The sequence below is a fragment of the Apteryx rowi genome, unplaced genomic scaffold (genome assembly GCF_003343035.1).
Source record: "Apteryx rowi isolate R43461 unplaced genomic scaffold, aptRow1 scaffold_429, whole genome shotgun sequence".
NCBI lineage: Eukaryota > Metazoa > Chordata > Aves > Apterygiformes > Apterygidae > Apteryx > Apteryx rowi.
Genome location: NW_020450682.1, coordinates 310,848 through 337,747, shown reverse-complemented (window position 1 = coordinate 337,747; position 26,900 = coordinate 310,848). Strand labels below are relative to the sequence as shown.

At 39.0% G+C, this 26,900-nt stretch overlaps 1 protein-coding gene across 1 annotated transcript in view; it reads left to right on the top strand.

Annotated features, from left to right (window-relative positions):
- The window catches only part of ARFGEF3 (ARFGEF family member 3), a 94,216-nt gene that overhangs the window by 28,250 nt on the left and 39,066 nt on the right, over positions 1-26,900 (top strand). The window contains exons 5-11 of the mRNA XM_026076224.1: positions 10,971-11,039; positions 15,453-15,575; positions 17,145-17,187; positions 18,218-18,296; positions 21,705-21,809; positions 24,575-24,899; positions 26,310-26,422. Of these exons, the coding sequence (XP_025932009.1) occupies positions 10,971-11,039; positions 15,453-15,575; positions 17,145-17,187; positions 18,218-18,296; positions 21,705-21,809; positions 24,575-24,899; positions 26,310-26,422 (857 nt within the window). The remainder of the gene's footprint in view (positions 1-10,970; positions 11,040-15,452; positions 15,576-17,144; positions 17,188-18,217; positions 18,297-21,704; positions 21,810-24,574; positions 24,900-26,309; positions 26,423-26,900) is intronic.

The following is a 26,900-nucleotide window of genomic DNA, read 5'->3' as shown; positions in this document are numbered from 1 at the left end:
TTAGTCCTTGAGAAGATCCCTGTTGAAGATGCATAAGAAGTAGTAAGAAGTTTGGAGTCATTCTTTTTTTTTTCTTAGGGTTTTTTTTGTTGTTGTTTTATTGTTTTAACAATCATAGCTGACCTATTTTTGGTTAAATCCAAACATGTGGTTACAGATTCAGGGAGGTTGTCCTGGTCTAATGCAATGTTGAACTGAGGTGGATTGTGTTTGAGCAGTGGAGCAAAACTTACTGTTAGCTTTTTCAGCAAACTTGGCAGGAACTTTGTCACTGTTAAATAAGAAGACTTTTTTTTAAATTATTTTCTTTAAAACAGTTGTTTTTCAAGACTTGGAGGGTTTGATGAGGGACTAGTCAAATTTTTTTTTGGTTTTGTCCTCTATGGCAGCGAACAAATTATAACTATTTTTCAAATACACAATCTAAACTGTTTAATCTGAAATTTTGACAGAATACAGCTGTAAAATCTCAGCCTCTGTGGAAGATTAAATTCTGCACCTTCTTATATATTGGTAAATGAGCTGGTCAACATAATAAACTCTTGCAAGTGTGCATCTTCCCATTGTTTTAAGGTTAGCGTTTATGAAGTGTGTCTTCCTAACACATACAACTTGCTTACGCTTAATAGGATGTCCTTGCAGCTGTTTTGCTTTGCCTTGAACCGTAAAATAAAAATGAAGAGGAGGTTGGATTGAAACAACTTGGATTTAAAAGTATTTGTAAACTATGTTATTCTCTATGATGCCTCTTTGAGATACAGAATCTATAACAGTTTTATTACAGCAGTAAAAAGAGTGATTTCACTGCCCATCAGAAATAAGAATTCATTTGTGCAACAGTAAAAATGTAACTGATAGGCAGAGATAGAGAAGAGAGGAGCTGTGAGAAAGTCCCAGTTAGCAAGATGAGGATCAGCAATGCAATTACTGACATTTGCTGTTAATATACACATTTTAATTAATATATAATTTTGGGATAATCACTTTTTCCTCTCAACATAGAAATATTATATTTTAAGGAAAAAGCCAAAACAAAACCAATCCTCAATTCCAGATGTAAATAGAATGTAATACAGAAACACATGGATGGGCCACTTGTATTTTGGAAAGAGGAATTATCCTTCTTGCATTGAAGATCAGTTATGAAAAAGAGATTGCTCAATTTTTCCTTTAGTGCAATTCATTATTGCAGACTTTTCCCAAAGTCACTTGCAACATTAAGTGCATTCCAGCAAGAGCAAGTCTCTTTCTTAACAGAGAAGGWCCTGTTTCAAATAAAGTAATATATAAAAATTCAATATTCAGCCTTATTTGCATGCTTTAATGCAGAATTGGTTTAAAATTCATACTAATGGTGAATATTTAATAGAAAAAAGCTCTGAATTTGTAGATGAAAGTTTCACTTGAATGTATTCATTTTATCTTGTAATGATGGTGCCTGATATGATCTGTGATAAGTAATAAATGATTTCTAACCGGTCTGTAATTCAGAGATGTATTTGCACTCTCAAAGAGGAGAGTCTGTAAAGACTTGCACAACGTAATGCAAATAGCATTCTTTTCTGAGATCAGTCCTACCTAGGAATGCTATCTAGAGTTCTTAATGGCTCCTCAGCTTGACCTTTCAGTAAGTTTAATTGTTGCAATGTAGGCCAACTACAAATCCAGATTCTTGAGTTTACTTTTATCTTTTTTTTTGCAGGTTCTTAAATGGAAGCATTTGTCTTGAATTGGAGACTAGGCCATTTTATTTGTGTATGTAGCTTTAACCAGGTTAATTCCAGTGGATTGAGTCACCTTGTGTGCTTCAAGATAAGGACATCCTTTCCTAAATCAATTAGGACCATGATATATGTCTGGTTCCCATAACTAAGACTGTGATATTCCTACGTAATCAGAAGGAAACTCCCCAAATAAGCTTGGTATTACAGTGCCTGTTTCTTAGGTGCCTGGCTATCATAGCAGAATCCACAGTCTTGAATTAAATACCTGAGCTTCCTCCCTGGAATGGGTACAAAAGAATGAACGTGGTAACAGCCTGGATGGGAGCTGCCTAAAATAATCAGTTTGATATCTCCGAAAGCCAGCCACTTTCTGGAACTGAAAAAAAAAAAAAATCTGAACAGGGAGTTGGTCCTGTCTTTTAAAACATTTGCAGCTGTTAAAAAGTAAGCTTATTTCTCCCTTGCCTGAAGAAATTCTTACCCACAACTTTTAGCTTTCCCGAAATTGCCTCATCTGTGAGATTATAAAGCTGTTTTAGGTTGGAGAACATGCTAATTCTGTCTAGTGTTGGAACTGTTCCACTTTGTGTAGTATAATCAAAATCATTGGGATCAGGAAAAAAAAGCAGGAATTAGAGGAATGATCTACCCTGGGAATTGTGGGACAAGTAAGAGGGTGGGATTCCTGTCCTTGGTCCTTTAGAGTCATTGCTCTTGCAGTCTCTAGCCTGAATGAGAGAAATGTTCTTTGCTCCAGGCTAACTCAGCAGTGGGTTTCTTTCTGATGAACGAATGGTCTGTGAGGACTTTTTTTTTTTTTCATTGCTCTTAATCCACTGTGATCAAATATTACATTATAGTATATGTGCTCAGAGATAGAGGTAATACTACCCAGATTTTTATGTTCGTGTAGAGTTTTTCTGTTGTTATTTTTGAGTGCTCGCAACCAGCATTGTTCTTGTAACAGTGCAAATTTTCATGCAGAAAAACTCTAGCTCAAAAAAGAGAAATGAAGAAACTAGAGCAATGCAGGACTCTTATCTGTGAGCTGTTCTGTGCTGTGCAGCATGTGCAAGCAATGAGTCATGGGGCTGTACCTCCAGATTTTCATATGCCATATCGAAAGTGGCAAGTTGCTGGCTCTGAGAAATGTAATGTAATGCCTGCCTGGTGTGAAGGGGAAGCAGGTGTTCTTATGCATTTTCTTTAGTCATAGACATATACCAGGAACCTGGAGATCACTTAATGATTAAGAAATTAAACTGGAAAGACATTGTATGGGGACAAAAACAGATATAAAAACTCTTTAACTTTCATAAAACCTCATTTCATCTTTTCCCTGCTGCAAGACATTATTTCTTACTGGTGGCAACAGTGCCAAGTTAGGCCAGCCAAGTGGGCCATGTAACTCAGTACAGTGGCAGGGAAGGGTCACTTCCCATAGCTTTTATGCAGTACCTGCACTGCAGATGTGCCATAGACCACACGCACACAGCTTAGTCCTTCTCTGCTGATGAGCTTCTCAAGGGACAGAGGCTCCTGGGTGAGGGCCGCTGCCACTGTAGCCATTATCATAGCTTGGGCCTGGGCACCCCTGTGCTGGGGCAGCTGAGGAGTGAGCTCTTGCCCAAATGAGCTGTGCTGATGCCATCTCATGGAGGTGCTCTTCTCTGGGACTCCTCACGTGCCCCCCTCACAGAGGGCAAAAAAACTGGGAACTTTGTGTCAGTTTTCTGGATGCAGGTCAGGAGATAGCCAGGGGCAGGCTGAAATGCTCCAGCTGGACAGCCTGTGGGACACAGTTTCTTAGATCATCTCCAGTCTATCTTCTTGCCAATTAAACTGGTGACTTGAAAAGGTAGTCTTAATTTGGTTGTCCAAAAGTATGTTGCTACACAAGAAGTTTCCTTAATGTACTTTTGGTGCAACCTTGTGTGTATTTGAGAGTAAGGAAGTTCCCTTCCCTCTCCTCTACCCAACAAATTCACATGTCAAGAGTAAATGGCAGCATTTTGTATCCAGAGATAAAGTACTGAAAAGCTGTATCTCTCAAAAATGACCTGTGTTTTAAACACTTCTTAAAGCGCATTTTATCTATAAGAATTTCTGTGTGTGTTATCTCTAACTGAGAAACTAAAGAATAAAATACTGAGCAGTAATAAGTGCTTGTTTTAACAATGTTACTTTTTCTCCTAAGCCAGATAATGAACATGTTATCTCTGTATGTCTGATAGTAACATGACTTATGATTTGGGGATACACTTTTGAGATGTTTATAGATTTTATAGTTCAGATAATCTGTTGACATCTTGGAGAGTAATTCTAAATGTAGTTGTTTTCTCCCAGGACCCCAGAGAACCATTTCAAGCAAAGCATCTGCGGACTCTCCAGTACCAGCCACTTTCCTTTCAGTATCCAGGATCCCTTTTCCCAGCTAGATGGYAATAGATGCTGCAGAGGGGTAGAGCAGGCTTAAGGGAGCTGAGGAAGACAGATACAGAGGGCTGGGAGCATGGGGACAAACTGGGCATTTGGCCTTCCCTGGAGACAAAAGGATTGTTGGAGGGAGGGTGAGGGAATACACTGGCTCTTGTTTCCATGTCAGCTCTGCTTCTACTTACAGATCTGTGTGTCATTTTCCTTTCTGATCATTTTGACAGTGGATGCATGTAACTTTATTTTCATTTGAGAAGCTAGTTCAAAGGGAGGGGGCTGCAGTGGAGAAAGAGGAGCTTTGATATATTTCTTTTTGTTAGCTGAGCAACACTTAGGAATCTTGGTATAATTTGCTGAGTGATTGAACAAACTAATACAGAAGGGAAAGCTTCAGCATGTGTCAAAAATAGCAAAATTCATATCATGAACACATGCAGCCTGTGTTAGTCTCTATGAATGGGTGGGCACTAATTTCCTTCTTTACTTGGCCTTTTCCCTCTCTTATAATTTCTTTTCTTCTCTATTATCTTGTCACTTTTTTAAACCAACATAATTTGTGCCATGGAAACAATGAGGAAAAACCAGTTGCTTATGCTTACCTGTATCTGAAATGGTTGCCTTAAACAAACAAAAAAACCCTCTCTTTTTTTCTTTCATATGTTCATTAAGTAGTTTTTTGGGGTGTTTTGAGGTTTGTTTGTTTGTTTGTTTGTTAAAGATTCTCCACTTAAAGTTTTTTTCTGTAATTTTCTTTCTGTTGGGTTTTACTGCTCTCCTAATTAAAATTTTTTATGGTGATAGTCTTTCTCTTCTTTGCATTTTCCTTTCTTTACCTCACACATTATTATTAATGCTCTCTGCTCCAGTTTTAGGGGAGGTTCCAAGCACCCTGAACAAACTGAATAGCACTTTATTTCATGACTGATTTATATGAATATCTCTTTAAAGTAATATTCTTCCTTAACAAGAAAAGGAACATTAGAGCTTTAATGTTTTTTACACTTTATATTGTTTTTTTTCTTTTTAAATTTTGTATTTCTTCTGTTTCAGTTTTGTTCTGCTTATAGTTTAACTGTCTTCTAATTCATAGAGTAATGTGATATGCCCAAATATGCTGTGATCTGTGAGGTGAGAAACTTGATCCCAGCTTTGCTGGACAGTGTTTTTTAATCTTCCCTGCTTTTAAGTATTATTATTATTCTAAAGACAAAAGCCACTGCCAGAGCCATTGAGCAAATCTGTTAAATATCTATTAAGCAACTGCCTTAAATCATTTCTTTCCCTCCTACAACTGTACTACATAAGCAGAAGTTTCGCTTGGTTTCATACCACCATAAATAGTGTTCAGCAGTAGTTCTGTTTTAGTCTGGTGAATTAATGAGTATGATCTTCTGGGAACGTTCAGCACGTCACCACTGATAATTTGTGAGATTCTTCCATACCAGATACGATTCTTTTGTTTGAAGCTCTGGTGCATTCATAATGCTGAGCACCAGTTGCCTGTGATAGCAAGGCCTTTTTGGGTTCACTGATTCATAGGAGACACTGTCTCCTTTCTCCCCATAATTAAAATCTTCTGTGCTTTGTACAATGATACACGATGGTGCAATATATCTAAGTTCATTAATTCACTTCATTTGTTTTGTCCTTTTTTTTCCTTTTTAGGCCAAGGGATGCAGTATCACCAGGTTACTAGGTATTCTGCTAACTGTGAGAACATCTCCTGTTCAAATTATTTTGCAGAAACACTGAATGCTTGCTTTAAGGGTAGTCCTGCTGTCCCTCCTGGCTGTGTTTTCTTTTTTTCTGGGGAACAAGGAGGGGGAATTTGAGAGGTGTCATCTGAGCACACATCCCACAAGTGTACTAGCCCACAAGTAAAATAAGTCACTAAGCACTCTCAGAACTGAAGTGGCTGTGTGCATCCCAACTAGGAGAAAAACAGATGCTCATAGGATTTTGCCAATGGGACTCTGAGTGCTGGACTAGATGCGGAATGGCAGTAGTGTATGGATGTTGGACTTGGGCATTTAAATGCACTGAAATTCTGAAGCATCCTCAGGTGATTATAGATCACAATTGCTTTTAAAAGTATTATACCTTATCCCTCCTTCTCAGTTTGGGGGGAATACTACTTACTTTCTTAAATACCATGTTTATCTGATGTGACCCCACCATAAGCTCTTCAATATGTGAATGGCCTTTTACTTCAAATAGGTACTAAGCACTTGGCTGACAACACATAGCACTCTTATAACCTAGAAAGGTTCTCTCATTGACAGAGTTTTTTAAATTATGGGGTAGGCATTGTAATGTCAATTAAATTCCATTGAAGTTCAAATACCGTGCAATCGTTTGATGTCAACTGACTTACAGTATATTATCAAAAAAAAATTTTTTTTTTTCATTTTGCTCACTGTGGAAAGTATCTGTGCATGCAGTCTTATACTACTATTGGTATCCTAGGACTCCAGGGAGTAAAAATCGTATTTTTTGTTCCATGATAGGCAGAGTTTCACCAGTAACTAAAATAAATGTTTTCATTATGGATAAGTCAYTTATGGAAATCTGATCTCATCCATGCGTACAAGATAGCACAAGCCAATTAGGTTGTATGACTTTGAAGCGATCTCTACTGTCATATAAGTCCATCCTTAAGAAACCAGTTTGTTTTAGACTCCATACCAACGAAGATCTCATCACAGTAACACATGGGGAAAGTTGATTTTCAATTGTGTTTTGTACCAAAGATGTTACTAGGAATTGCTTTGTAACTTTTTTTTCCTGCTTCTGCTATCAGTGGTTACCAAAAACATATCTCCCCCCAGCCCCAGTATAGACTGCTTGAGTTGCTGTGTACTTAAGCAGCCTATGAATTGTACTGTCTAGAGACTCAGTGTTTTTAATAGATTTAAACGATTAAGTTTGTTTTTCTATCCCACCTTTCATCCAGTAATCTCAAACAGAAGACTGAGAGAAGGCTGCCTTCTCCCTGTTTGTTCTATATAAATGTGGAGACACATGAGTTAAAATGTCTGGAACCTGGCCAAAACTGTAAATGAACTCTGCAGCAGTCCTGATGAAAAGCACAGCTGAGAGCAGTCTTGTGCATTGGTCAAGGACCATCTTTTTGGTCTTAGAAACGATTTGTGAAGGGAGACTACCCCACACACACCCCTTCTCTGAGATTTAAGTCAGCTTGCATTGTTTGGCTGTTGGAGTAAGCCAAGAATATGCAGGGAGTCTGACTGATGACTTGTGATGTGATTGGGTCAGAGCATATGTCCTTTCTGTAGATAGCAGGTTCCCTGCTCTCCTCTTAGACAAACAGTAGCAGTCAGAACTTAGCAGTCTTTTTGCTGAATTTCCCTGTTGCTTCAAAGTAAGATTTTTCACTGTCACTTGCTTATTGCCTTTGTCTTGTACATGATGCAAGACTTTTCTGTCATTCACCTGTTACAAACAGGTTATTGGTACATGTGACAGAAAAGATTGTGTGTATGTGCTAACTGCTTGTGCTCCAGTTCCGTAAAGGTAGGAGTTTTTTTATTTATTTGCAAAGCGAGGGGAAAATAGATAGAGATTGTCACTTTGAAAGCAAGGCCTTATAAGAATGCCTATACTGGTGTGTACTCCCCTGTACCATAGTATATGGCTTCAAATTTTTGATCTGTGGAAAACGTTAAGCATTAACAAGCTATACAAAGCAGAGATTGTATAAGAGAGCAGAAAGTCACATGAAGCAAACAAGCGTTGCCCAGTGGGGAAAATCAGGATGTGCAAACTGCTGAATTAGGTTAGTCAAGGGCCTGGCTGTCCATCTTGTCTTTTAGCATGACAGCACAATATTCATCAGGGGGAGGTGATAATAGTTGTCTGTCTCTGGGTTCATGAGTTTCATGCTATGCCTGTGTTTTACAAAACAGCGTTAAGTAGAATGCAAATCAGAGTCTGTCCTTAAATACTTTTTTGTTTGTTTGTTTTCTTTTAGCCAGGTGCTGAGCTCTCACAGCTATTAGTAATGTCAATAAAATATGAGAGTAGTCTTCCCTAGTAGCCAGGCCCAATAGTTGGATGCAAGGCTGGCGGTAGCTTAGAAGTCACTCTTTGCCAAATAAAATTGCTCATTTTTCAAGGTTTTAATTTTGCAGGTATGGACTGAGCAGTAGGTAAAAATAACCCTCTTAACTTACATACTTATTAACCAAATGAGATTACTGAGCTTTTTATAACCAGCTGTTTATTTCCCAGCTGTTCTGTAGGATTTGTTCTGTGGGTAGGAGAAAAGGTATCATTTTTCCTCTCTGTTGGCATTCATCCATGTCCCAGCATTCAAAATTCCAGAGAAATTTGCAGAGTTTATATCAAGAAACACAAATTGTAGCACTCTTAATCATTTAAAATGAGAAAAGGATTTCCTTCTCTGACAGGTTCAGGAGTTAGTGCTCAAGTACTTGTATCTTTCCTTGTAATAGGGAGATAGGCTCTGTAACACTTTAAGATGAGAAAATCCATTTTGGCATTTCACAGAAAAAGGAAACTATGAAGAAGAAACTCAGACTTTGCTTTGCTCTAATGCTAAATGCTAAATATCCAAAAATCAGATTATAGTCCAGGACTGATGTTCTTCAGAAGAGTAGCCTGTCCTTTTCTATTCTCATTACCTTTATCATTTATCCAAATTACTCAGCTTCTGTTTACAAAGGACTGAGAGTCCTTTGTAAGATAAAATATGAAGACAAATTTAAAGTTGTCGTTACATAATGGTTGTCTGGGAATATCTCTTACACCAAAACCATTTTCCTGAAGAATGGGATCACAGTCCTGACTGAAGTGTGTGGGGTTTTTTTTTGCTTTTTGTGTGTGTGTGGTTTTTTTTTTTTTTTTTTTTTTAATAAAAGCAACAACCATAAAACCTTGGAGTAAGATGTGACAGCTTATAGTGAAATGCAGTTCTGCTGAGAAAAACATTTGTAAAGATGCAGTGCATTTCAGTGCATAGAAACTTTTCAGACTGACTGTCAAAATACTGGAGAAGCATATAAATATTTTTCCTTCACAAAGTGACACATTCTTCTATGGACAGGCTCTTTCATCTGTACTGTAAGAGCGAGTAGCCAATGCCCAAAGCTTCTCTTGTACCGAGAGTTCAAACTCCCTTACAGTTACTGAATGCTTGCTTCCCTGTAATGGATTTTTCCCCCCCTCTCTGGAGCAAAAGAACTGCGCAGAGGAGTCATTCTCCCAGAAACAGACACCATGGTAATGATCAGTGCTCACTGGCTGCAGCATGCTAAGCAGTACTATACTAAGGAATTGCCTGTTTCTCTTAACCCACAAATCAGCTTTTCTTTTTTTCCTCATGAAGGCTCTAATACAGTTCTGGAAATGATCACTACCGAGTAAGATGATCCAGCTGGTACGGGAGACATGATCTAGTCTGCTGCTTCAAGTTGTTACATTATAATTTTTTACCATTTCACTGTAATATGCAAACTGCACAACACAATAAAAGGTCAGAACAAATCATTCTTTAAAGAGACCTGCGGGCAATAATCTTCCCAAACATACATCCCTTCACCRTTTGTTTGTTTGTTTAATTTGCAGCTTCTGATCTGACAGACTTGTTTATTTGTTCTCCTTTCTAGGCTAAGGAGATTACCCAGGGTGTCATGCATAAGTAGCCATCAGGGAACCTACCCATAATATAAAAGCCTAGTACCACTGAGTAGCCTGTACTAAATAAGAGAAATGATTAACAGTCAGTAACACCAACTAAGCTGATGCCTCAGATTTCCTTGTGAAGCAGAGAACTGGAGGTTCTGGGGGCTGAGGAAGTTATAGGGACCTATACATTATTATTAGTGTGATTTGATATTTTCCTGGTACACTTATCCCAAGAAACTCAGGCTATTTCAGGCAAAGCATAAATTCCAACACTGGGAGAATTTTATTCTTTGAAGTGGAGGGGACAGTAGCTCAGACTCTGTCAGTCTCCCATGGGGCTGGAGGACATAGAAGGGGGGACCATGATGCTGGAGGGAGGACATCTCCAGACACTGGCAGTATTGCCCCATGGCACCAGTCACCACGCTACCCTGCTCACCGTCCACACTACCCACCCTTAGATCACAGCACATTCTCACTCCCCTTCTCTTCAAAGTAAAACATTGGGCAGAGCTTTTAGTCCTTATTCCTACTGCTGGGTTCAAGATGGGTCAAACCTTCCCTCATGGATTGGGTTTGAAGAACTGGTTTTTAGATGCTCTTTATCAAGTGACTGTAAAACACTGGAAACATCCTAGACTTAGAAATTCAGTCCATGTTGAGCAGTGAGTCATGGTTAGTTTCACATGATATGTATGTGCCTGTGTCATGTGAGGAGTAATTTGTATTTTATGCATTTTTTTCCTCCTTCATTTGTTAGGCTAACAGAAAGGAATGGAAGAACTGATAATGAATTGTGCAAAGCTCATGGATAAAATATGAATTGATTTTGGCTGCCAAATCCATGGCTAGAGTTGGTCTCTGGACTGTCTTTCTTTTCTTGACCAGTTGTAAGAGACAGCAATAAATAATCCATTGGGTTGCACTTTTGGGGCTAACAGTTACAACTTTTCAGGAGGAAGCAACTCACTCCTTGACGGTGCCATCTCCTTAATGCCAGTAACATGTGATGTTAGAAAGCATCTGATGTCTGCTCTAAGAATGGAAGAAGCTGTGGCTAAAGCACATGGGTGGGGAAGGAAGCTGAGGCAATAACAGATGGAATTTAAATTTTATGTCTTTCCTCCCTCTCTTTGGTTCAAGGTCTTGCTCTGTATAACATATACCTCTACATTTGAGCTGAATGGGAGTTCAGTGTTGAAGATTGCTGAGGTGAGTGCCTCCATTCTAACATTGCTTGTGTTACTTAATGTGTCACCACTAGCTAGAGTGTGTCTTCCATACGTATACTGAAATTGAACTACTCCAAATCACAATTACTTTCTTAAGGACTGATACTACTTTGTTACTCATGTCTAGTATGATGAAATAGCTGTAAATTGGACAGAGCTGATGGCTTACATTGGAAGGCACACTTTTGGAAATTGAGTGACAACTGTATGCTGTACTGTTGCATGTTTACTACTCCTCATGTTTATTTTACTTTGCCTTTCACAGTAGGAAAAATGTCCTCTTTGGGTTCTTTATAACATAGCACTGTGTTGATTCCTTACCTGGTGCAATGCTAAAACTGACATAGTTTCATCAAGAGAGGTGTGTAGGCCATAATATGCCTTATTAACGTGTATCTCTTTCCTAATGCTTCCAAGGAAAGGATTTATTACACCTCTAGATATACGATGACGTCCTGGTGCCATTCGTCACTCTTTTTTCCCATTAGATTTTAGCCTGAATTAGATTTTAAAGGAGCTTTTGCTGTAGAAGAATATATCTGCTAAGGGCAGGTCTATTAAGTGAGCATTTGCAGAAAGGTGATATCTTCAGTACAGTGTGTTGCAAATTACTGGGCTGTTTATCCAGGTGAGAGATTATATTGTTAACATGGTAAAGGGGAGAGCTAATGCCTATGGAACAATGTAAAGGTTGTATAAAAATCCTATTGACCTTTCATACACCATCCCTTTACCCCCAACATATATTACGTTCTTTTAAAAATAATGTGCATATAGCTAGTTTTACCAGGAAGTTACAGTATTTTCTAAGTTTAGGAATAAAATAGACCTTGTATTGTGCCATTGCAAGCTGAAAACGGGGTGCGGGGATAAAAGTAAACCTAACAAAACTAGTTGACTACTGTTCTAATTGATTGCCAAGAAACTGGCTTTAAAAGGCAGGAATGCAACATAAATGGTTTGTGTATAATGTATGCAGGGTGAAAAGTGGTATTCATTTCAGATGTCCTGCACAACTTTGAACTTTTTTCCTCTTGTGCTATGTGAGGCTCTCAAATTCATGGTGGGTGACTTTTTTGGAGGTCCTTATAAGCCCCATCAATAGAGGCTGCAGCAAGGATGAACTGTATTAGCATTTAGAGCAAACCACTGTTTTTTGGTTGTGCTAAATCTGAAACTGGAGAAAATATGGATAATTTCTCCTGCTGTGGTTTTACTCAGCAGACTTTCTAATATGGAAGGCAAAAGTTGGTGAAACCAGCTTAGTGCCTCTCTATGTACCATAGGCAAAGAGGCATACAAAATACAACCTGGGAAAAGCATAGCTCTAAACCCTTCAGACTTCAGTCTTTCAAAGCACTACCTAAAACTGGGGAAAAGTGGTCAACCAGCCACCCTCTTCTGCCATAAACTGTGACAGAAATCATAATTTCTGTTCCGTCTGTGAACATGGATAACAACATGCCTGTTATTCATTTAAAGCATCCTTAAAATTGGCAGTTTTGTTTCACAGTAGGAATTAAATCCTGCTGTTGGTAGTTGCACCACTTTGATTCCCAAAAGGCCAGGCTCGCTCTTAAAAATCTCTGCTAGTAAAGTAACATCAGTTAGTGCAATGATAGGTTGTCCTATCTCTTTAAAAGGAGCAAGACCCCCAATGCAGATACAGTAATATTGACAAAATGCACCAGCAAAACAAATAAAACTTTTATTTCCTTCAAGAAATTGGAATAAGCAATAACAATATAGAGCAAGTGTGTTTCCACTGGGAATGTTTGCAGGTATAGCTGTTTTTCCCCACAGTCCTTAAGAAAATTCTGCCTTAGTGAATGCCTAGCTCCTCCTGTTTTGCAAATCCCACTAGGCACATACCTGCTTCTTCAGGTACCTCCTGGCTAGGTTTTGGATAAGGCAAAGACTTTAACAATTGCACTTAATTCTCCTTTGCATCTGAATTCTGCCACATGTAAGCAGTAGGGAACAGAAAATGATTTCCGAGTCCAGCACTTTCTTGACTTCAGCATTTATTGTTCTGCCTTGCTCTAATGGCGAGGTGGCAGAGAGGAGCTCTCTAGCTGCTGTGCCCCTACTACTCAGTATCTCTTTCCAAGTAAGCCACTTACTTTCTCTAGCCTGCCCTACACAGCAAATTGGAGCCACTGCAGAATGAGAAAGCTGCTGCCTGCATATTGGTAGGACTATCTTTCTGAGGACTCTTCCTGACAGACACAGCTACAGTCTGGCTGTTTTGCATATTCTCAGTTTGTGGATACAAAATCTTTCTGGATATTTTCGACTTCATATTAATGAAGTACTCAACATGAGTACTATATTTAGTGGCTTGAATATTACTAGTATTGAAAAGAGAATAAATCTTTGTGTGCAACTTCTCACGCTTGTCTGGACCCCTGCAAGAAAGTGTAATTCATGCTCTGACTGTTGTTTATTTTTATGTGCATATTTGTTATTCCCATCTACTTCTTGGGAGTTTGTTTTGTGTGACTCCTTTGTATTGTATTTGCTAACCCTTCTGTGTTTTGCTCTTAGTTGTGTTTTGCATGCCATAGAGCTGGAAGTCCCCGAATGCATGAAATGATCAAAATGTCCATTGCATACCTCTTCAGAGTCCTGTGCTCTCGTATTTTTACTGGTGCTTCTTCATCAATGGCTTTTCGAAAGGTACCTTGGTGTTATTGAACACAGGCCTTCCGTAAGATCAGAGCTCAAATGGACAGTACTGGTGCTCATTGGTGGGCATGGGAAGGGGAGAGAAAAAGGAGGTATCAACCATGCTCTTTCCAGAAAGTCAGCTTGCCTCTAAGAATGATATTTCATCAATTAATTCAATAACTCTAGAAAGAGACTTACAGCTCAAGAATACGATCATGCAACCTTTGCAGCGGGCTCCGCAGCACTGGAATGGTTTGTCTCTGCCAGGTGTGAGGCGAAGGCTATATGTGGTCACCGAGCTACAGGATTTTCTGTCCACTGGACTTCAGGTGATAACTGAAAGACGGGAACAATTGCTAAGGGCCTTCTTTTAACTTCCAAAATCATCTACACACACTAATTGATTGATCTCAGGCTAAATAAAATCCCTTATTTAATTGGGGGATTGAAATCTTGAAAAAGGGCAGCAAGAAGACGACACACTGTAGATTCTGACCCTTGTGTGCTGCAGATGAATACAACTGTAATCTGCTCTAGTGTATTGTCAAAAGAGATATTCAGTCTCTGTTTACATCTTTTGCATAGTGCTTCTAACATGAGATAATGTGATATATACATACACTTAATAGCTGTAGAATGCGATCTCTAGATATAATTGGCTACTTTAAGGGAAAATAAGGCAAGAGTCATAATTTAGCTAACTCACTTAAAATATAATTATATCCAAGAAACTCAGTCATGCTTTCTTGTGCTTGTGGCTTCATTGTGATGCTGAAATGTCAGGTGTCCCAAAATAAAGAGGTCAAAAGAATCTTAATTGTTTTTCACTCTGCTCTAACAAAGACAGAGGTGTGCCAGCAGCATGTCCATCTTGAACTTTATAGCCTTGAACCCCCAGCCCCTCTCTCTTAGTCAATGGACTAGCTTTGTTTCCTTTTAGTAGGAGTTGGAAACAATCAAGAGTCTTGCCCATGCCTGTGCTGGTAAGGATTAGCCTATATAATAGACCACTTTCATGTTCCCCTCTTAAAACCTCATCCTCATTAGGGAACTGTAAAAATGACTTTACACTGTGTAATATCCTTCTCACTCAAGAATGTCTGTACACCAGACACTTACATTTACTCATACTCCTCCTGCATATCATTGATACACTATATATATTTCACAGATAGTTTAATCTATAGTCATGGTTGTTCTTGCTAGAAATACATCTGAACGATGGCAGAGTGAAAGTACAAAGACTGAATTGTATATGAACAGCTTCACAGTCATTGCCAATCAAAAAGCTTAGTGTAGGCCAAAGGGACCAAAACTGCTTCTTCAGATCACAGTTTGAGAAGATTGTATTTCGCAGTTCTGTCCGAAACCCACTAAGCTGCGTCAAGACTATTATCTACACAGTAGTTACTGTGCGGTAATTACAGTGGCTACTAGGAGCTAGAGTAGTTCACTTGGATTTGACAACAGGGGAAGAATTTGCCAATTTTGCCTACCATTCCAGCAGCTGTGAGACTTATTAACTGATGAACTGAATGCTGCTTCTAGATGCTACTTACTCAGTTATCCATATCATTGAAAATTTTTTATGTGCTAATAAAACACTGTGGAGCAATAGGGAAGGCTGACTATCTGTGTAAAAGAGACTTTGGTATCCTCCTAAAATGTGTTACTGGTAAGTTACAGCTCATATCTGCGTACTGCTATCTTGTTTCCTCATCAGGTTTGCATTGAGACATATATATCTAGCTGTCACCAGCGGAGCATTAACACCGCTGTGCGGGCAACCCTCAGCCAAATGTTGAGTGACTTGACTTTACAGTTACGGCAAAAGCAAGAAAATATGGTGAGCCTTCTGGCATCAACAAATGGTTCCACATCCATGACTGTGTGCCTTTTTGTTTCTCTGAATGCAGTGTATTGTACTCGCTTATTGTGCCAATGGCTTTTATTTGAGACTTCCACAATTAATCCTGTTTAAAAGCTTTTTGGGGCTCTGACTCAGTGCCTGCCTCAGAGCAGTCTATCAGAAACACAGCTCATGAATTGTCAACTATACTTCGCTGATTTTTTTCTCCTTCCATAAACAAAAGAGGCTTTGTTCTGATGTCAGACTGCCTTGGCCTTTTTCTTCCCCATTTATTTTGTTTACTTGTTTTCCTAAGGTTTATTGAAATCCTTTTGCCAAAATGTTTTGCATGACAAATATTTACATAAACCAAAAACATTCTCTACTACTGAAAGTGTAACTGAGGTGTTGTTTTTTTTTAAAAAAAAAAGATAATTTAAACAATTGAAGCAACTAGGCCCATAGAATTCTTTGTCTGCTTAGTTATTAGCAAAAATAAATTTTGTTTATTGCCTTTATTGCACTGTTAGAATCCATGAAAGCTGTTTGTGGTAAGTTTCAGCACTTTGTCAGTGAAACTGTAAATGCTCTGGGCAAATGTGAAATGACTTTGGCTTCTTATATTTGTTCATGCTGCTTTGCATATTGTCATATTATCAAAAAATATGATTTGTAAGGTCCATTTGCTGTTTAATTGGTGTTTTAAAGATTGCAGTTATGCAAATCTTTTTCCTTATGTCTGTTTTGGGTTAAGAGGACCACTTCAATTTTGGGTTATTTAATAAAACAGTATAATTTTTATCCTTATGAGCAACTACAAAACAGAATTCATAGGTTTACGCATGCTCATCCTCTCTCTGTGCCAAGTGGCTTCGTTTTACTAGCCAGAACATTTGGAAAAAGGAAAGTGGCAGTTTTTAAATTTCACTTTGGGTCTAAAAATTGAATTTTGTTAATTCTGTTCTTAATCTGCCAAGTAGGTGAGAGTATATCGGAGCTGCATTTAGCTTAGTATGTTGTTGATGCTTGAGAAGAGAATTCAGCTTGATCTTGTGTGTGCTTTGTGCACTGATCGGAAGAGGCCTATCCTGCAGCTGAACTAACTGGCCTAAGAGGTCATTTCCATTTCCTGCCATTAATTGTGTTGGCTCTGTAACATTAATGATGATGATGTGATAAACTAATACTCAAATGACTCTAGTTTCTAAGCACTTTGTGAAATCTAGACTACACTTTCAACTCAGTTCATTTCAATGAGACCTGCATGCCTAGTTGTTATTGAGTTCTCTCAGGCATATGAATTTCTTTAAGGATTTGAGAATTCTAGTTCAACTCAGTGAGAAGCAAATGCCTCCAATCTAAATGACTGTTTAAAACAGGTCTTAGTATTTTTGAAAACATTTTGCAGAAGCCTCACTTAAAAAACAAAAAACAACAAAACAACGAAAAAGAACAGATAGAGGGCGTGAATTTGTTGAGGAAGAAAGCTTTGCTCTTAAAGTTTTGCTTTTACGGTGTTTTTCTACCACTTGCACTGATTATACCACATTTGTCTTTCTTCAACAGACAATTGAGAACCATGATGCCCTGCAAAAATTCAAGAGTCAAGGTATCTGTACCACTTTTTTAGTGACTCCTTCTAATCCAATTTTTTTATTCTTCACATTCCTTTCATCAACTACTACTGCTGATGTCACAGGAATTGCATCTTCAGCTTTTCTTACCCTCTCCATAGCTCGATGCTATCTGTGGTACATGTGGTAAGAACTGAGACAGCCCTGTTAGCTCCTGATATTTTCAGTTGTGTCTTCATCTGAATCACATTAACAGCATTACACCCAGCATAGTAATAGGTGATTATTTCAAGGTGCTACTCCTATATTTAATGAGTTTCAGTGCCCAGGACAAAGTTTTAATGAAGTGGATTTACTTCCTAAAATTGAAATTTATTCATAGAGTAGGATGTGGAGTCTGGAGAAGACTGTATTATTGTATTTTAGGCGAGAAATGCAGTTTATATAATGACAGGCTTTTGAAGTGCATCACTATGTTCACGCTCCTCACACTATTGTTTTACAAGAGACATTTTTTCTTCTTCCCTTCTGGCTTAACTTCCACTGTCTTGCCTGATAGTTAAAAACAATCCCTGCTTTTTATTTTCTCACTGGATTTCTGCAGGAGGACTTGTGTGGTTGGGGCCTAAAATCTTTGAAGTACACAAGCATTCCCTATTAAGATCAGGGCCTGACCAGACATCAGAACATGTAGCAGAGAGAACCTGTGGGGACAGCCATGGAGACTCTAGCTGCCACATAAGTGCTTGAGCCAGTCTCTCTCTTTTCTTTTTTTTCCTCCCCTTCTTCTTATCTGAATCCAATTTCACCTAACCTTCTGTAAATGCATGTAAGCAGTCAGCGCACTCTCCAGATTTAATACTACTGTTTCTTCATTGTGCAGAAATCACTTTCCAGTCTAGAACCTTTTCTGCTGCATCTGTGAATTTTGGCAGCCCCTCCTCATCATTAAGAAGCATGGATCTGTGTCACTGGGTCAAGGGGAATTCTGAAAGTCTGTGCGGTAACGTGGGGGTGTAATTCAGCTGCACATATGTAATGCCACTGATCTTTGTCCTTTTGGAGGTACTTCAGCCGAGTCTCTTAGTGATGACGTTGTATCTGTCCTCACTGTGCTCTGTGAGAAGCTCCAGGCTGTCATAAAGTGAGTTACTTCAGTTTATAATGTGAGTTTGTTATCTGGAAATTGGGAGTTTCACTGACATATGCGATTGTACTGTACTGGTTCTGGGATTGTGGAGCAAAACTGTCCTCATATGAAGTGCTTATCAAAGAAAGCATTGTTCATGATGCATTAATTTAATCCCCACTTAAGATGAAAAACAAATTTGCTTTCTCTGTGCACTGTTTAGCTTTAAAGAGCCTCCAGTAAATCACAGTGACCCTAATCTGTAGGTAACTTCCATACAGCAGCAAAATACTTGTAAAAGGAGTTATCTTTTCTGTCTTGCTAGATGTCATGAAAGCCATCATTGTAGAGGGAAGAATAATTACAAGAGACATGGGAAAGTATAATAGAAATACTTAATATGCAGAATGAATTAATATGTCCTTCTTAGAAAGGCAGCATTTATCAGATTGAAATAATTTGCATTACCAAAGCATTCCTTAAATTTAGGAACATCATATACTCTAACTACTTGCAAATGCATGAGCCTAACTTTTAAATTGCCATTATTATATCTAGTAATAAGGTATTAAATTGCATCAGAATGCTACAGTCTCTTGTTGGCCAATACTCTAACAGTAGCTACTTGTAAGTTTAAGAATTATTCCCTGTGACGTTTTAGCATAGCTCTACTAATGGTCTATTAAGAAATGAGAAAGAAAAAACCCTAAGTGGCAGAGAGGAGAGAAACTGACCAAAAGCAATATAAAATATTATTTCAGAAGTATAATTATAGCAAGCTAGAAATAATTGGAAGACTTTAAGGGAAAAACAAGTTCCAACTTGACAACATTACTTCTGTATCAGTAAATTAAGATATAACTTGCTACTATTGCCAGTTGCAAAGAGTATCACCTGAATGGTAGTGAAAAAGGCAATCTGAAACTGTTTTATTTGTAGTGGAAGATTGTCTCTTTGGTTGGACCACCAGGCTCAGTACATCTGTGGTAGTAGCCTATGTGACAGACCTATGACAGACTCAGGAATGTCTCTGACAGTAGCCTATCATGGATTCAGGGAAAGGGGAGAAATAGAGAACACACATACACTGATACTTCCTTTTATATGTTCTACCATATTCAGGAAAACTGTGGCTTAAGAACTACCAGACCCAAAGATTGCACTTGCATCTTTGTGTGCGATTCCTTRGTAGATTTTTGTCCCATGAGCGTCCCTAATTAGAGCATTGCTTAATCAATAGCCAAACTCATTAAGATCAATAGTGTTTGGGAATAACAAAAGCATGTGTCTGAATCTTCTAAAGGAGTGTTTTTGGAACTGTGTACAAAGTTACAGGGTAATAGTAAGAGATCTGCAAAAGTGTATGTCTAAAAATAGCAAGTGGGGAAGAGATGAAACATTCATTCTTTGTATCAAACTGGAATTTTGCTCATGTATGAAGCTGTAGACAGCCATCCTCTGATAAGTATTGTCCACAAAATGATAACCATTTTGAATTACTGGATACGAAATACCAAAACTAAACTACCTGACAGGATCTCTCAAAATCACTTCAAAGGCTTTAAAAAATTATCTGCAATCCCAGTTCCCCATGAAACTGTACTGAATTAGAACAGATTGAAGCATGCTGTAGGTAAAGCACAATAAGATATTCATAGAACTTGAAAATACTCACAAACCATGGTTTACTGCATGCTTGTAATTATGCACCTAGATTGTTTGGGTCTCTAATTAACAGCAAAACATAGTGAAGGATTCTAATTGAATCTGAGGAAAATAAATTTAATTAGAATGGCTTGCTGAAGAACTTAAATCCCTGAGTTTCCAAGGGAAGGAAGGAATGAAGAGCCTTTATTTCATTAACCCCCCCTGGGTCAATGAAGTGAGGTTTTGATATGTTATACTGCCTGTTCTGATCTCTTAGTTTGAAGGTTACTTTAACTTCATCTTCTAAATTTCAGGCTTACTGGAATTTTGTTTTGAGAGAGGCACAGCTATGAGTGATGAGGAAGAGTGCAGGGAGATGCATTTTGTCTCAGGACTGCAGGAATCCTGGTGACTCTGGAATTTGTGATAGTAGTGATGTGAACAGAGCAGCTACACTGAGGTGTGCAGGAGGGAAACGTATTAGTCCAGTATACATGAATTTCTTACCTGCAGGAAAATGGTTTGGTGGTAAGTGGGATCAAAGCAATCTATGAGTGCAGGATGCCCTGTGTATCCTTGTGCAGATATCAGCTGCAACATGTTGATAATACACTTTAAGACATATATGAAAAGCTGTCAGAAAAGAAGGCAATTGTATCTGGAATGTGTGCATCTCTTTTCAGATAGGTATGGATAGTTGTGAGGAAAAAGCTATCACCTTTAAAAAAGATATAGGTCAGCACTCTTAAACCCTCCATATCATAGAACTAGGAACGTAACCTCAGAGCCTCAGGATTCATAGTTTTCCATGTGGCATGTGAAACAGACACTGTTCTACTCAGAGGAAAATTCAGCTACGTGAACAAAAGGCAATCAGAAAAGCAGAGATTTCTCATTCCTTAGTTTCAGCTAAGATAAATCTGTTCTTTTTGGTTTTCTTTACCTACCATCGTATGTCAGCAAAATATTCTTCCAGCCCTCATCTGGGACCAAAAAAGAATGGAAAAATCCTTGTCTTTTTAGAAGTGAAAAATAGAATGTGAGTGCTATTGGGATGGGGAGCTACTGCCATAAGGCAGATTCAGGCTTGTCACCTGAATCCTGCAGCTAATTCTGAAAATCAGTACAAGTACATTGTATGTGAACAAGTACACTGATTCCAAGTGTCCACACTATCTTTCATGTTCTTTCTCTGGAAGCTCACTTTGTTGTTCATGATTTTGACAGAATAACTGACAAGTCCCCAAAGGTAGCCATGTGATCACGCAACTTTCTGCCTGTAGACATTGACTTTTGGCTGTTTTGACTGTCATCAAGAAAGCAGAAAAGATAATCAGAAAAGAGTGTCCTAATGCCCTTCAGTTTGCCTGAAGGGACGAGGAAGCTATCTTATATCCCCAAATCCTCTGGTGTCTCCTTTTCCTCTGCCTAAGGGTTCCTTCTTCCCCAAGTTTTCAGGTTGAATTTGAATAATTATCTCTATTTTCTTCTTCCTCTTCTTTCACATATATTTCTCTTCTTATTCCCCACTTTTAAATTTGATGAACTAAATCTATTTTTATTACATTTAAATAGTAGTAGATCACTGCATGCAATCAGTATGAAATAAACGGGATGACACATATGATCACACCATCGGAAATCCATAGGCAGATGCAAAATAAGTCAGTGCTATAAATTGCAGTATAATTTTCAAGTGAATTAATGTAGTTCTTTTAAAAAATTAAATAATCTTTGTTTCAATGTGACATAAACAGTGTTTTTTCTCTTTGCCAGTGACAATCGACAACTTCAGCTTCTTTACTTGGAGTGCATCCTCTCCATGTTAAGTAGCTCCTCTCCCAGCATGAACCAGCACAAAGGATTCACTGATCTCATATGGTGAGTACATCTGAAGACTGACAGAAGTATTCAGGACTTTCCCTGCCTCCCATGCAAACAAAGCTGTAGTAAATCACCAATATGAGGGGAACTCATGGTTTACCTACTATCAATTCATCCCATGCTTTGTGTAAGATTGGTTAAGACCTCGTGTTCAGCTGGCACGTTAAATCCTATAGTAAGTTATCACTGTCATGGAGTCTAATGTATGTAGTCAGAACAGGGTCTTACAGATAATCTCTTATACTTTCTGCAATAGTTCCAAATTGTGTGTGGTGTTAAACACGTAAATATTCTGCTTATTTTAGGAGAGTGCTGTTGAGATCCTTACTGGTTTAATGCAGTAATACAGGATGATAAGCTGGATTACTGTAAAAAAATGTGCTGGAGACCAGAAATGCTTATGACCTGCGTTATATAAGGGCTCAGGCTATGCAGTCTTAATAGTGCTTCCACTTTATCAAGAAATACTCTTTTTAATACACTTCACCAGGAGAACTTCACTTCTTTAGTGTTTGCTTCTACCTCTAGACTGTTTGCTTGCCATCACCTCAGAGCAGCTGAAATAATCCTTATCCCTCTTTCTATTTGCAGTAGTGATTTTTTTGTAGCATATGGATAGTTGGCTCATAGTGATAAAGCAAAAATGTAATTAACATACAGCTCCTTGCAGTACATGCAAAGTGAGGATGTCCATCCCATGACCTGGGTGGACAATTGTGTTAAGAAAAGGTATATGTGCCTGTTAACTGCAAATGTGTTTATTGTGCTTTTACCCTGTGATTTTGAAATAGAAGTGTTTGACTCAGGCCCATTTCTGAGGATGGAAGATGCAGGGGTAGCTGTTGCTTCCCTTGCCATTCTGAGAAAATCAGAGAAGTTGATACTCGCTGGCAGCAGCAGTAAGAGGTCCCCCAGGTTAATAACACTTGTCGGCGTTGCACGGGGACCCTGTGCTGAGGCCTCTGGGAGCTCTAATATAGAAGCATAGTCACAGAATTCTCTCCTTCATGGCAAACCCTTTTCTAAAGTTTCTGCCCTTGAATTTCATCCACCACTTTGTGCTTATGTGACTGTTTATGGGGCCAGCCTGTAAGCAAAGTCACTGAAATGGTCTGGGTTAAAAGAAAATCCTTTCTGTTTTATTTTAAGTTCGCATTAGTTTGATGGTTCAGCTTACGCTGTAAATCTACAGATGTTTGTACTGGTACAAGTGTATCGTGGGGGCAAGCCATTAGAGGCAGGCTTAAACAAGCGTGGCTGCCAAAGAATGTACTTCCTCAAGCTACATGCATAAGATGAAGGTGAAAAACCACAAGGAAGACATGAAACAGCTTACATTCAAAATTACATTTTTAGTTTATAGCATGTATAAGTACACACTAATCTATTAGCTGTCTGATGATGYTGTAAAACAGACTGATAATCGTCTTTGTTCTTTAAGGGGCTGTTGCCTACATGCACACAACTCTGTAGTCAGTCCTCAGCAGAAAATAAAGAAGGGAGCAGACAGAGAAAATCAGCTCTGTGTTTTCTGGCTGTGTGTTCTCCCTAGTTGGGTACTGAGGCATTTTGATGGGACGAAGGTGCGTGGGGAATGTGTTGTTGCAACCTGTGTTTATGCCTGTTCTGATAAAAACCCTCGATTTCAGTGTAACCAGGCAGGCACCTTTCTTAAGAAGCGAATTCATATGTTTTCAAATGTACCTGACTGGGGAAATAAACAGACTCAGTCATTATCTGATGTCAGATTAGAAGCTGTCTTACTTAATGTGACTTCAGGATGCCTACCTGTTTTGGCAAGCACTTTAAAAGAAACAATGAAAATTCTGGGTTGACATGAAAATCTTGAGAAAATAAGAGGTGCTTACCTATGAGGATGCGTTGCTTTTTCTACTGAGGCATTATTTGTCTTTGGGCGCTTGCTCTAGGTGCCAACTGAAAGTCTGAGACATATGGGTGAGGATCAAAGTTGGGATTGCATTACCATGCAGCACTTGGCTTTTTAAATTAGAGTCTTGTGGGCTAAAATAAGATGGCAAGTACCAGAGGGCAAAGATGAAATAACAGCTAATGGAGCAAAGTGCTGAGTTGGTTTTGGCTCTGCTTGCACCATACTGGTGAGGAGGAGGAGTGAGGAGCTGGAGTGGAATCATTTAACTGGAATGCTCCTGTTCAATGACAGTTTAAGAAAGCACAGTGTGTTTAGTGCACAGTGGCGTATGAGGAGTTACACTACACACTTTGAGTTACTGTCAAGGGCTTTAATTATGTTCTCGAAAGCCAGCAAAACTGAGGCTCACAACCAAGGGTGCTTACTGAAATATATGCTATGTGCAGTTGAATGATGGAACATCAGGCCTTCTAGTCAGTAGAGATTGTCTTTTATTTGATCATTTCTTTAAAACTCACAAGTTGGATAGAAGAAGAAACACCTGGCAGTAAACCCAGAGTTTCTACTTTGTGATAGCTTGCAGCCAATGAAAGAAGTAGACATGCTATCCTGTAGAGTAGAGGGCAGCACAGTGCTTGCGTATCAGTACCATGTTTAAAAAGCTTCCAAAAGTATTGCCATACATACTAGTATGCTGATGCTTGGGAGTTTGAAAAAGCCTGGCATAGTGTGTTGCTCTATATAGCTACTGCTGTTGACTGATCATTAAAACAAGAAGCTTGTATCTCATTTAACTGCGGGCTATTTTCAAGCTGTTCCTGTGAGATGTTTCTTTCCAGTTACCATCTGCTCCTTTTTCTCTTTTTCTCAGGAAGCAACTGTGTCCAGCCCTAGTAGTAATCTTGGGAAATCCAATCCATGACAAAACTATCACTTCTGCCCACAGCAGCGTCTGTCTTGAGGCTGATTCACCTTCCTTGGGGGTCTCTGATCATGGCCGGGGTTCTGGGTGTTCATCCACAGCACCTGCCCTTAGTGGGCCCGTTGCACGGACCATATATTACATTGCAGCAGAACTGGTTCGACTGGTGGGGTCAGTGGAATCCATGAAGCCTGTGCTGCAGTCTCTCTATCACCGGATACTGCTTTATCCACCACCTCAGCACCGAGTAGAAGCCATCAAGATTATGAAAGAGGTAGGATAATCACAGGTGCAAATCTACGCAAGTAAAGCAAAATGTTCACTTAACAGTAAATGTTGCTGAGATGTGCATAGCAGTCCATTTATGTACCTTAGCACTAGGGATGTTGAAATCCCCCTTTCTGAGCACAGCTGTTACATCAAAGCCACTCTGACAAATAGTTTTACAAAGTCATAATAGCTATATTTGTCTCCATCATGCCAGCTGCTATGGCAACTCTGTTAGTGTTCATGCAGTGGTACTGCATGGAGCAGATCTTACCACTAGGTCATGACTGCTTTTTTGGGTGACATACAGTATAGTGATCCTGTTCTCAACTACTTTGGCGTCTTTCCCTACTCCCTGCTCTTGCTAGAAGGAGTCACTCATCTTCACAGTGTAGTATTCTGGACATTAAGCTCAATATATGCTTTGATTGTGTGCCAGGTTTTTGAAATACAGTTTCCTTAAGGTTTATTAGAATAGCCACAAGGAAGGTGCCAATGTCTTGAACAGCCAAGTCCAGTCTGCTCTGGCCTCTTGCCCAGTCCCAGTGACAGCACTAGAACTGTGGGACTTCTCTGAGCAGCAGCTGACATCATGGAGTCTTCCGTTTCACATGTGCAGCTTTATTCTCATGTTGTGTAATGCAAGGCAGTTCACATTGTTTGTAGGAACAGTGGTCTCTTTTAGAGGATTTTTGTTTTATCTTGTACATGCACAGGTTGTTGAATGTCTGAAGATCTCTCTTAACAGCACACAGCCACTCACTGGGTTGCTGCCTGAACTCACAGTCATCTTACGGCTTACCTTTCTCTGATTTTAAACAGTAGCAAGATGACAACCTTTGTAACAGTTTAAGTTTTAGGCAAAGTTCAGACTAAGGTTGTTTCCTGCAGGATATATCTGTTGCCTTCTGCTCATTAACCCTCTTCTTTCTCCTTGTATTTCCTGCTGGGCGTTAACAGGACTTGCCACCCAGCAGGCTGAGTTGGAAGGAATCACTTTGCATCTCTGTGTCCAATTCTAGCATTTTGTAGCTGGGTGACTCAACAGAAGGACCCCCTTTGGTATATAATGTAATGCAAAATACTTGCCCTATATTCAGGCACTAAGATTGTCTTGCATGTAGGATCAGTTGAAACACATTTCAGTCAAAAATGTTGGAGAAAGTAGAGAACATTCTGCATGTAATTTATGTTGTATATGCAGGGGTTTCTTTCTGTCTTCCTTTCTGCTTTTAAAAAGAGGTAAGATAGCTTTAATGCATTGCGTAGATCATTAGTGTACTGTTTTCCTTTCCTGTGAGAATTTACCATGCTGGTACCTCAGGTTCCAGGACTTGACAAACCTATGACTCATTTAATGTGTTTGAACAATGCTTAGATCACTCTCCAGCTGAACTTCTGTTTCCTTTTCTTTCAGATACTTGGAAGTCCTCAGAGGCTTTGTGATTTGGCAGGGCCCTGCTCCTCTGAGTCAGAATCCAGGAAGAGGTCAATTTCTAAAAGGAAATCCCATCTAGATCTTCTCAAACTGTACGCTTTGTTTTCTCCTTTAGCCTTTTCTCACTTAAACCAGTGCCCACATGACACTTAAACAGCTGTACCTTCAGAACCATACCCAAATTAAGAGCCAGGGTACCTACCTGGTTAAATAAGCTGTGAAAATGGAAGAGGGGTAAAAGCTGTTACTGGTTTGTAGTCAGTCTGGGCTTGTTTTTAAAGATGTAGATAACCGCCTAGTGAAGTTTACCAAAATACCCAAATGTGTTAGTTTATAGCTGCAAATTCTTGCTTTTGGGTCCTAACCTTGCAACCAGGTAACTGTGTGCTTATTTGGAGATACGTTTCCCAGATGAAGTCAAAGGAGCTACTCCAGAACGTAAACATTGACAGATTGGACAAGTAGTATTTTTAGTTCTTAAAAATTTCAGATCTAATAGGTAAGATGATTTTCGGGACACAGAGGGCTTTAACTTTAGCTTCAGAGTTGCTGTTTTTTTCAGTGCAAGTG